This window comes from Chelmon rostratus, chromosome 5 (assembly GCF_017976325.1).
Source record: "Chelmon rostratus isolate fCheRos1 chromosome 5, fCheRos1.pri, whole genome shotgun sequence".
In the NCBI taxonomy this organism is placed as follows: domain Eukaryota; kingdom Metazoa; phylum Chordata; class Actinopteri; order Chaetodontiformes; family Chaetodontidae; genus Chelmon; species Chelmon rostratus.
Window position 1 is genome coordinate 9,129,602 of NC_055662.1, and position 12,416 is coordinate 9,142,017.

Genomic DNA, 12,416 nt, shown 5'->3' on the forward strand with positions numbered 1-12,416 from the left:
CAACTGATTTATGGGCTGTAGTGGGTGATTACTAATACAAGTCACTTTTCTTTCCTTGTATCTTCTGTCCTTCTTTTACTCTGCTGGGATTTATTTAAACAACAGGTAACGACGCTCAGGAGCCAAAGTCAGAACAAAACAAACACTTTATTTAATACAGTGAACATATACAATCTGAAACAGGTCATTCCTCCTCCTCTGCTCTTTGCGGTAGAACGTCTTCACTCTTGAACCACAGAGCTTCACTGGTGTGACTGGCGATGATTGCCCGCTCGATGAAGGGTCCTGAGGGGAGGAAGAGGATGAGAGCAAAAGGAAGGTTGTCATCATTAAGATTATTTTCACTTGATTAATCTGTAATCATTTTTGAATAACTGTAGTAACTAACCGATACTTTCACTTCTGATTAATCTGCTCATTATTTTTCTCAGTAAACATATTATTCCTTTTGTTAGAAACAGCAAAAATGCCATTTAATTTCCAAAGTGAAGTCTTCAGACGCTTTGTTCTGTCTGACCAACCGTCCAAAAATCCAAATATATCCAGTCCAGTATCAGGAATGGCAAAGCATCAAATTCTCACATCTGAAAAGCTGCAATCAGTGAATTTTAGTCATTTTTGAAATAATTGAATAATAATGTTTTGCAGAAAAGGATATCAGAGAAATTATTATTTAAAGATGTATCTCCAAACATACCTGGAAGGGATCTTTAAACATTTAAAATAAAAAAAACAAAACAATGTTTTTCTGTGGCAGCCTTCAGAGAGAAACCATCATATCTGATGTGAACAAAATCCACCTCCTACAGTCGGGCTATTGTAATGCTTGTTAACCCGTCTAAACCCGGCATGGAGCAGTTCTACAGAAGAATGACTGTGAAAACATGTCGGAGAAGTTATTTAGAACATAAAAGCAGTCTGCGTCTCCTTGGATAACAAAGCTAAAAATAAAAGAACAAATAAATAAGGAGCTTGAAAACTCTGAATACATGTGAGACCGAGCATCAGGTTGCATGAGATCATGTTAACAGCTGCCTTCAGTCTCTCTCACCCACTCACCCTCTCATCCTGTCTCTCTTTTATTTGAAAACATACACAAATTCCCTGCAGTCTCTCATTTCTCTCACAGATTTACTTTTAACTTACTTAGAAATAGTTATTTCAGCATTATTTCCCCTGTTGTCTTGTAATTCCTGCATTCAGGTCTATATTTACCAGCATGTGGTTGTGCCCCTTGGGGATTTTTCTGTCCCTCACCCACATGTTGCATTTCAGCACTCTTTTCTCAGTTCTAAGCATTTAAATGTGTGTTTCTGCCAATGCTGCAGCCTTTGGCCTCTGTCCAAATGACTCTTTAAGACAAAAATTAAAGAAAAAACCTCAGCTATTCACACAGCTAATTCAACTTTCTGGGTGCAGAGGTAATTAAAATCTGCCCCGGGTCCTTGTGCTCCTCTTGTCAGGAAGTTGAACGGCTGCATAATGTTTGCTGGCACAAACTCAAAGAGGGCTCTCCGCTGACAGAGTCCAGAAAGGACCAGGTGGCTCAACCCCACGTTCCGCCTTCATCGCCAAATGTCGCTGTGAGATGAAAATTGCAGAGCTGGGACGAGGTACTGAGTGAGGCGTTTCACTCAGCTACTGTGGCGCAGGGCATGCTTTCTGCAGCCGGGCGGGTGCAGCAGAGCGTCAACACTTCCAGGGTGAGCGGTGAAGGGTCCCACAGGGATCATCCAGGAGAAAACTGCACAAACTCGTGTTTACTGTGAGCAATTTAAACCGAAGCATCTGCTGTGGCACGCACGCACGCACGCACGCACGCACGCACACACACACACACACCTGCTGCTCGTTGTCTTCGGTGTGAAGCAGACTGAAAAAGTTTAATGACTTCTGCAGAGGAAGTTTTGTTTTTGGTCCCAACTGATTTGTTTGTCTGATAATTAGCACGACATCCTATTAGCCATGAGCCAAGAAACGAGCACTTCCTTTTTGGATTGAATCCAGGGAATCCTGAAGGATTGGGACATTTCTTTTTTTCAACATTTCAGCTGTTTTCTCATCAACTACTGTCCCTTCCTGAATAAAAAATACATTTTGTGTGAGATCTGGATCCAGATTAAACATTATCAAAATAAAAATGGGATGATGTTTAGCCTTGGTGGAGAATGCCGCTTTCCAAGTCCTTTATGGCTTCAGTTTTTGTAATTTGGTTTATATTTAGATTCTTAAAATCCAATTAAAAGCGATTCAGGGCATGCAGACAAAAATTATTTATTGGCCAGAAGAGAAAATAAGGACAAGACTGTTGATATGGATTTGTCTGCATGATTTCACATTAAAAAGCCCAACTATGACTTTTCCCCAAATCGTTTTCCACAGTGTGTGCTTCTCTAAGTACAGGAGAGAAAATCCCAGAGTCACGGGGGCCAGTGGGAGATAACGCAGCACATATCAACATGCTTCCACGCACAAGGTTTAGTCTAAATCTGGGAGCTGTTTGGCTAAAAATGTGATGATGCGAAGGTGTTTCCAAACATGAGCGTGTTTTAGACAACTCTACTTCAGTCAACCTGAACAAGTGTTCTACAAACTGCGGTACAGTTTGCACCTGGTCAGAACTGATCTGTACCTCTTCAAGTGTGAATGTTTCGCCGAAATGATGTGTGACATTCATACAATGTTGGCGAGAAACTACGAGAGAAATGGAACAGCCACTAGCTGTTCAGTGGCTCTTAACTGTTACTTCTTTGCTGCCCTAACAGGTGGTCCTGCCCCCCTCAGCCATGACTTAGTGCTTCTGGCCACCCAGACACTGGACTACACAATTTTCCTGCATGTACATCACAATGGATGTCAGTTGAGTTCCTGGAAACAAAGGTACACAGCCACACTGTTGACAAAAGGAGTATGCAAGTGGACTACCGAACAAAACATCTGAAAACACACCAGCAATGGAGACATCTAAGAAAAATGGGACAGTGCAGAGTTCTTGATATGAGAAGCTCCAGGTCACACAGGGCCACCCGTTTAAACGCGTCTTCGATCAGCATTTGTGAAAGCTCGGCAGTTTACTGCAGTTGGGCCACCGTAAATGACATTTTATTTAGCGAGCTCAGAATCAATTATGCTGTAGATCATTTAAGCCTCTCCCTCTAATGACGGCCCATTAGCTGACGATTACACTCTGCATCTTATTATTGAACGGAGAGTGAACTAAACGTACAGAAGATCGGATATGAATGAACTCCAACAGGCTGAAAAAGCTGAATTGGTAATTCGACTGTGTTCAGTTTATACTGTCCCAGCACTGTGAGGACTGCCTCAGCAGGGCAATCGTTTTCAAGTTTTAGTTTCACATTTTCCTTGACTACAAATCATGCACATATCACATTTTGGCTAACCATCTTGAACTTTAGTATTTTTCCATTTATTTGTCCCAGCATTGCAGGCAGCCATTAGTTTCCATTTGCTCCCTACACAATGAATATCAATTAGCAGACTCTCTATTTTCACCAGAGCTACATTGGTGTTGCGTGGCAGCACAGTCCAAAAACAGATTAATGGGAAACCTCATAATATTTTGACGAGAATGAAGGCAGACTTGATGTTGACTTAAGCTGAATTACGTGATTTTTGTTTTTCATGGTGTTCAGAAATGAATGGAAACTGGTGCAGTGGAGGCTCGTGCAAACAAAACAGATTTTTAGTAAAGGGGATAGAACATGCTGCTCTGTGTAAAAATAAAATATTAGAAATTTGACTTAACTTGCATGGGCATTGATGGAACCCCCAGGATAATAATTTCACTGCCTTGTATCTCTTCTTTCCAGCAAAGCTTGGATTAAAAGCACGGGTTAAAGAACAGTTCACCTCTGGATCCCCATGACGCCCGGCTGGCTGCGGGGTCGGTTTCACTGATGTGTTTTTGCCTCAGTGCAGTCTAATAACTATAGGAAGCGTGAATCAACTACTCACTTTCATTTCTGAGGTGGAAAAGTTTAAAACACAGTAAATCTGGACACATCACACAGAGCACCTGGCTGACACGTTGCTGACCTCTTCCCTGTTGTCTCCATCAGTTTGGCTGCAGAAGAGTAAACTGAACCAAGGAGGGAAATCAAAACCAGCCAGCAGATAGAAGCTGGCGCATTTTGAAAGCTTTTTCTCACCAACAGCCATTTTAGCAAATAAAAATCAATCAACAAGGTGTCACTCTGTCCTTAAGAGGTGTCAAAGCAATCAGAGAGAGAGTTCATCTGCAGCTGCTGACAGAAGAGGAGCAGCCCTGAGGGAATTTTACATCAGTGTTTGAACTTGTGTGTTGTGACGACTGCTTGGTGTCGGTGATCATACCCATATCGGCTGGTCGGTGGGAGCAGACATCAATCAGGACAGTTTGTAGGTTGGCAAAGATGTGTTCTCTGGGCATGTCGAGCTGTGCAGAGGAGAGAAAATATTGTGAAATAAAATCCTACTGCTCAAAAGAAACAATTGTTTTTTGGGTGAACATTTTATATTTCTGTACTCTGCTGTTTGTCTAAGTTTTACTACTTGAGTAAATACAACTACAGTCATGACATTCTGCCTTCAAGCAGTACTTGCTAGGTTGTATTTTCAACATGGGATCTCAACTATTGTATATGCTCTGTGTTCATCTGGTGTGTTCCTTTTCAACAGTGCCCAATGATTTTGTGTTTTCTGCATTTCAAGGTTGTACAGATAGTCCTCAACATACGACTAAGATCCGAAAAAGACCGGACCCCTCACCAGCTGATAATAATTAATTAAAAATGATTTTATGATCTTTGGCCATTCGAAATGGTGGAAGGGCAGAAGCGCACACACAGGGACAAAGAAAGATGCTAAAGCTTTTAGTATTTCATGCCCAGTACACCTCAACATTTCCCCCAGTCTTCCTCAGGGTGCAGATTTTATGCTCCAGTTTCCTGTTAGGAATACACACTTACACATATTTAACCAGAATTTCTTCTTGAACTTTGACCGCATCACCTTGCAAAATTCAACATGTAAAACTGGCTCTTCCCTCGACATCATAAGCCTCCCCTTGTTTGGTTTAGGTTGACAGAAATATGTGCATCCTCACGTATCTTTACTAAAATACAGTAAAAACTCTAATGAAAAACACTTGAGACGTACGGTGGCTATCTGGGTCCTGACATAGCAGTCGCTCTCCACACTGTACTCATGGCCTGTTTTAAACAACTCCAACATCTTGGGAATGTGAATGCTGACTGAGCCTGAGGGAGAGAGAGAGAGAGAGAGAGAGAGAGAGAGAGAGAGAGAGAGAGAGAGAGAGAGAGAGAGACACAGAGAGAGAGAACAATTGATTAGCACTGATGTCCTCCATAGTCATGAATAGATTTACACTTTAGACAATTAGTTGTCTTTGTTATCTTGAAAGGCTGTAAGTGCTACTGCAGCAAAACCATTAGCTGCTAAATGAGCAACAATAAGAGTGACGAATATCAGTGAAGCCATGGCAACGCTACAGTCCAACAGAGAAGAGGAAAATCGTCCTTGTTATCACACACTGACATAAAAACAGATTTTACTCCTGTGAATGCCTCTTCATATTAGGGCCGTCAAAACTGTCCAAAAATGATGTTTGATTATTCCCTCCAAAAAAAAAAAAAACAACACAAAAACCACACAGGTTTGAACCATTTGAATATCTATGTTTGTGCATCAGTCCACAAAAGGGCAAACCAATACAACAAGAGACATGCTACTTGTATACCATTGTCTTTTAAAAGATATACATCCAAAATTTCCAATTGGTGTGGGTCCACGTGTCCTGGAAGATTTCATTGTCCTGGACAAATGGGAGGAATTCTGGTCACATTATTATCTGATTATGGACACTATTTTTCCATGTTTCTGAAATCAGTTCAGTATAGAGTGAGAGCGCTGCAATGCAACATCAATCCCTCTGGGTAATGGCACAACGTCAGGGTACGTCCACTGAAAGTGTTTTTGCTCAGATTGTTAATCTAAGTGTCTGACGACATTGAGGACAGGACCCCTACAGAGGCAGCCCTTTCTGCTAAAGAGTAACATACGTTTTGTTTAACCAGAAACAGCGGCGTTATCGCTCTTGCCAACGTCACCAGACTCCACTTACAGAAACATAAATTTTCTCTTCATACAATAAATTTCATTAAAACTTGACACAAACAAAAAAAAAAAAACCTGATGAACCGCCAGCTCTGGTTTGGCTGAAACAAACTCTTAATTCACTGAATCAGGAGAGGAGCGAGAGAGGGGCAGTTATTTTCACTGGACATTATGATGCATGTCGGACTTTAACAGAATTTCTCTGTAAAAAAAACTGTAATTACTGGACAACAGAAACGGTTTTATGACTCCTGTGCTGCTTTTTTTTTCAAAAATAAATATGAATTTTCATAATTGAATGTCTGTTTTTTTTTTTTACATTTTCAATACAATTTTATTTGAATTTACAATATTTGTCGACAGCCCGACTTCACATGAGTTCAATCGTCCAGCAAGTTTAGCCTCAATGTGATTTGGCCCTCAGCTTACCTCTCTTGCTCTTTGGATACTTCTTCCTCAGTTTGTTTTTCAGTGGTACGAGCTTCGACAGTATATCTGGCACGGCCACATAGAAGTCTGCTGAAATCTTGTCATCTAAGATCTGTAAACGGATGAAATGAGGTTAGATTTGAGTTTGAAGACTCCTGCAGGGAGCCAAGTGACATTTAGATACAAACTGCACACAATGAATGGAGGAAATAATAGTTGACAGATTAACAGTTTGAAGCGTATGTGTGAGGTGTGCAGTCTGTGTCATTGGTAAATTTGTCCCTCCTGTTTGATTTTCTAAAAAAAGCTCAGATCATGTTAATGGTTTTAGCAGCCAATAAATAAAAGTACATGGCATACAGCAGCTTTCTGGCGTCTTTGTGCTTATTTTAGTTTCCCATACGTAAAAACGGTGACCTTAATTAAAGCTGATCCAAGCTGCCAATTTTGTAGCGGCATGTGCTTGCATGCCTCACTGCCATTTTAAACATAATTTACAGGAGTTGCAGGTGTACCATTAGCTGAAGGTGACTCAAAGACATCGTCAATGAGAAATGTCCTGATGAACAAAAGAAACGACAGATGTTATCAGCTTCACCAAATTAGTTAATTGGAGCTACTATGATGTGAGACGTTTCTACTATTTTGTCTGCCTTCTGTACACAGCCAGCAGCATTATTTACAAGATCTGAAATTTCAAGGAAGAAAAGCAAAAAGGTAAGTGCTGTCATACTACAAAGTATTCGGCATCTAATAGAGTCCCATTAGCCAAAGCTAAGAGATACACTCTGATACCTGCTGCCATTGCCCAACTTAACTGACGAAAAGGCAACATAAACCTGCACATTCCTCTTAAAACTGGTTCTATATTGTTTATAAATTGTGTACTGAACTTGTGAAAAAAACTTTTCTTAAAAACTATATTGTATCTACATGATGTGTTCATGTGCTGTGTTTCACTACTGCACAACCAACTGGCCTCTGGGGACAAATCAAGTGACTGATTCATTCAAGTGCTGTCTGACACAAACATGGGGAGGAAAATGGAACAAGACCCTTTTTTCTCTGTCTCAGAAACTCCCAGCATGATGCCTTACGCCTTGTGTACAGCGATCACCTAGTGAAAGCAGCGCGTCAGCAGAACAACAGCAGCAGCTGCAGTCCTCTGTCACTGTCAACAATGGCTCTATCCAGCCACAGTCTGGTGTAGACATGACTTAGATCAAGGCATTACAACCTCTCCTGCCCTTGTGACTGTGGTAGTTTTACTGCACGGCTCAAGGGCTTGCTTGTGTTTAACTGTGTCAAATTGAAAAAGAGTGTTAACTCTCTGCAAATCTCCCTCTGCACCCTTCAAAAAGGTAATTACAAGGGGAACAGGACCAGATGATGTGGCAGAAATCAATACCACAGTATTTTGATTTTTCCAACGTAGTTTCATTTATCTATCATTCTGCAATACAAGCTTGTACAATAAAATGCAAGTTGTCGTCCATTTATGGTACTCACAAAACAAAAAATACATAATTATCTTTTTGATATTTATCAGAATATAGCAACTGTGGTAACTAATAGTAACCATATGCAAAGTAGCATATCAAAATAATGACTGAATAACTAATTTTGAGTGTAATGAGTAGTGTTCCATTGATAACAATGCTTCAGACAAAAGCCTGAAAGAAAAATACCTTATTTTGTTCAATCATAGAGAAAGATGATCGTTTTCCCTTGAAGGAAAAACTGATCTGAACTTACAGCATGTGATGTTTAACCAACTCACCGGTTGTATGAGCTCCGTCCCTCCAACAAACACAGCTCCATTCTCCTTCGCAACGTTAGCTTGATTAGCATCCTGCGGAGAAAAATAGAGGTAACGTTAGCCATTTCAATCTGATCTGGGTGTGTCAAAGTGTGGCAGACCCCACCAGTGTCATTCATTATGGTCGTTAACATGCACATCTAAGTTACAACCCACAAACTGTGCTGCTTGACAGGAATATTAATCAGATCGTGCTTGTAGGCTCCTGTGATCTAAATGGCCCCGACACAAGTCCATTCATTACAGACGAACGAGGTGACAAATGAAAGGTGCTGCTGCTGCACTTCTGAATCATGTTCAAACAATACTAAAGCAATTCATCAGCAGCAGGCAATCAATTGGCTATGAAATTAAGATTTAGTGAGGCTGAAGGGGAAGACAAAAAGATAAATACAAGTGTGTACCTCAGTAAAAACTAAAACTTTGTTCATCCCTGTCTTGAAGGGGTGCGGTAACTGAACCGTGCTGATGAAGGGGTCCACTTTTTTCTGTGAGGAGGAAAAGAAGATCCAGTTATTACAGTTTTCAACAATCTGCATGCTCCAGCAAATAACAGATTTGGGAGAAAGCATAAGAAAAAGGCCATAGACCAAGCTAAGATAATCAAGTATTAAATCTTTTTTGCCACTACTTCAATTTTTCATTTCTCCGGAGTGTTCTTAATTCATTATGTATAGGAACACTGGTTGTGCATAGCTCTGCGGAGACAAGACCAAAGAGAGTAAGGCTTAAGTAGTGAATACGTCTGTCTCATGTGGACATCAAAGCAGCTCTGCAGTCCTGTGATGTGGAAACAAACTCGTGAGGTTTTCATTCCTCTGTGTCAGGCTGTCGCTGATGCTGATTAACCAAAACTGCTCATGTTGCAAAGATTGATGCAATAAATATCACACGGATCTGTGGAAGTGAGGCATAACAGTAACAGCCAGAGTGGGAAAGTACCAGAAAAAAAAAAAAAAGGCAGCCAAGGCTGCCAAGTCTGACTGCTAAAACTAGTCTCACACATTTTGGCACATGATCAGCTGTTATCAGGATGTTCTGTTGCATACTGAGGATCCAGCCAGTTGGTCAAAAAAAAACAACAAAAAAGAGTCAGTTGGTGATTTCTGGGATAGAACAGTAACAAAAAATTGTAGTCTGTATCCAAATGTCCAGACTTCCCCACAGATTCGTGCAAAGAGCTGAGGGCTGCTCACATGCACAGTTCACCATTTCACCTCATGTGGACCTGAGTCTCAGCTGTGGGTACAAATTCAATCAGACTTGGTTCTGCTCACATTTCCCAAAATTCATAGCAATATAGATGTGACAATTTAGCTATAGAGCACAAATGTTTCATTTCAATTTGAAGTCTAACTTGTTGTTTTTGTTGTGTAGTGTGTATTGACATATTTGGGCTTGATTTTGTACACAGACATGACCCTTGACCATAGTTTGGATTTGTGTGTGTTATAGTTATAGCCTGACTTGACAGGTGTTTCGATTATTTTGTCCATCCTCTTTAAATCAGTTATGGTGGGTTAAATTACAAAAACACTTGTATAATGCAATACAGTTCAACAGCACCACAAACAACATCCCCCCAAAATGACCAGAGGGTGAAAACCTTCATGAAGGGAGGATCTACTGCAGGACTGTTGTGTCAGAGTGCATTAGTTTCAGATAGGTGTTCCTAATAAACTGGCAAATGAGTGTATATCAGCCTGGCCAGTTTATCTACTTGTGCTAAAGCCATAATCATCAGTTAGACAGGCAAATGTTTTCAAAATGCATCCTGCCTAGAAGACAATCTGACAACTGACAAGTGTGATGAAAAATCAGACCTATTCTGAAAAATACTACGTGATGAATAACAGGGTCACAATTTTGGGATTAATCATATGAATGGAAGTGGAAGTATGCTCCATCAGAGCTGCTTGTTCCGTCCAACACCTTTCCAAAGAAAAAACTGGACGAGCTGTGTCTGACGATTTCTGTAACTTTAAGAACCGACAATCCCACTTCTCACTGTGATTGGTCAGCTGTGTGGAGGTAAGAAAGGAGCCAGGATTTGAACTCCTCCCTCTAGCTGTCTTTTTTTATATGTTTCACAACTATTTGTCACGTTCCATGTGAGCAACAGAGCATAACCCTATGAATGTCTTCTAGGAGAGACTTCTAAAAATGTAATATGTATTTTTTTGCAAGATTGCGTCTCTGCTACAACAGCCTCTATGACGACCGGCTGTTTGCGCTGCATTCCAGCTAACCGATGAGAGTAGATATACATAATTTTGATTTCAAATGTGGCTGGGCGTCATATGAACCACTTAATTTCCAGCAGAAACCAGACCTTAAAATGCTGACCATGTAACTGCAGCCTCAATTCATTCCTTTCTCTCTGCTGCTTCCTACCTAATAACGACAAAATAACTAGAATTATGTACAAACACTCCAGATGTCCTAATCTAGAATTCTGTTCACAAAGCACATACAAAGAACATAACAGCAGTGTCGTTGCCATTACCTTTTTCTCCAGTTTCATGTCTAGCCTCAGATCGATGTAAACAGGCTGCTTGTGGGGAGTGAAGTCCAACACTTGAAAGTTCTTCAGCATGTCGATGGCATCTGCTGCGTCGTAGATTGTCCTGGGATAGTACCTCATAATGTACACGTCATCCATCGGCACCCACGCCGTTTTGCCATAAGGCTTATGTCTGTTTTTGTCATCAATTACCCTCTTTTCCTTCACCTCCTTCTCTGTGTCGTCTTTGTTTCCTTTCTTTTGTGCCCTGACAAACAATAGAGAAGATCTCAAACAGAGAAATATTTGGGTCATCAGGCCTTCCTATATCTTCTCTCAATTCTATGGTTCACATGAACAGAGCAGTTCTAGTGGACAGCTCCATCAGCTAAATGTGAAACACAAGGTTAGTAAACTCACTTAACAGCAGCAAAAGTCCTGACAGGTAGATTCCTCTGTGAGGGGCCTTTGTAGGTGGGACCACCGGCCCTCAGCAGCTGCCTCTGACATCCTGCTAAAACTGAGAACCACAAAAAAGCTGTGTTAGAAATGAAAACAGACATGGGGCACAGATGATGACCTCCAGTTTAACACACACAGATGCTGTTCTCTCTTTCGGTGTGACACTACATTGAACTGCATACCGGAGTTTGAGACGGTTCCTCTGACTTTACGAAACACACTTTAATGCTGCAAACTTCATAAAATAAATTCAGCTTGGTGTAATGGATATGGCTCAAATGATGCAGAGAAATGCTTATAAAAACTCTGAAACACATCTCTGTTAAAAAAAATATTTGACATGAGTTTATCTCCAATGCAGAGCATATGCATCAGGACTTACCTTTGCCAAACTGAAGCAGACCGCATCAAATGTAAGTGTTATTTGTATGAAACTGGAACTGTTTGCTAATATTTGCATGAGGAGGAAAATCTGCCTTTGACGTTATTATCTTATCAAGGTGACAGCGAGCTCACTGATTTGCAAGACAAATTTAAAGCTTGCATGGACACTGGGCACTCATCAACATGCCCCCAGTGCTACTTCTAAGTTTACCTTTAAACGCACTTTTTCCCAGTCTATGGGTAAATCTAAATCTTTCTGTTAATTATAAGTGATAAATGTCGGGGTGCCTGCAGGGATGCGTGCTGGGAAAAGCTGTCTCTGATGTGGCTGTACATCTGTGTCTGTTACAGCTTCGCTAGCTGTGTGCAGGATGCAAAACAAATGAAGTGAATCACGTTTTAATGGGGAAAATAGAAGTTTTATGGTCAGTCCTGGGCAGACAGAGACAGATGATATGTGTGCAGGATACAGTTTTCTGTATTACCTCTCTTTGGTTCGTCAAATTTTACGTTTAACAGATAAGATCTTCTCGTCGGAGAGCAATTCAGATTCTACAGCACCTCACATTGGCCGTCTGCGTTAAATCAATTTATTTGGCCGAAACTGCGTTCAGAAACCTGACGGTTAAATACGCCCTTTCTTATGAGTGCAGACTCGTACTCAAAATAACATTATTTAAA

The 12,416-nt window shown here is 40.8% G+C and overlaps 1 protein-coding gene across 1 annotated transcript in view; it reads right to left on the reverse strand.

Annotated features, from left to right (window-relative positions):
- mrpl1 (mitochondrial ribosomal protein L1) overlaps positions 1-12,416 on the reverse strand; it is a 14,107-nt gene continuing 1,691 nt past the window's right edge. The window contains 8 exon segments of the mRNA XM_041936380.1: positions 1-285; positions 4,357-4,438; positions 5,161-5,261; positions 6,568-6,679; positions 8,348-8,419; positions 8,791-8,874; positions 10,893-11,157; positions 11,310-11,409. Coding sequence (XP_041792314.1) covers positions 185-285; positions 4,357-4,438; positions 5,161-5,261; positions 6,568-6,679; positions 8,348-8,419; positions 8,791-8,874; positions 10,893-11,157; positions 11,310-11,409 — 917 coding nt within the window. The 3' untranslated portion in view covers positions 1-184.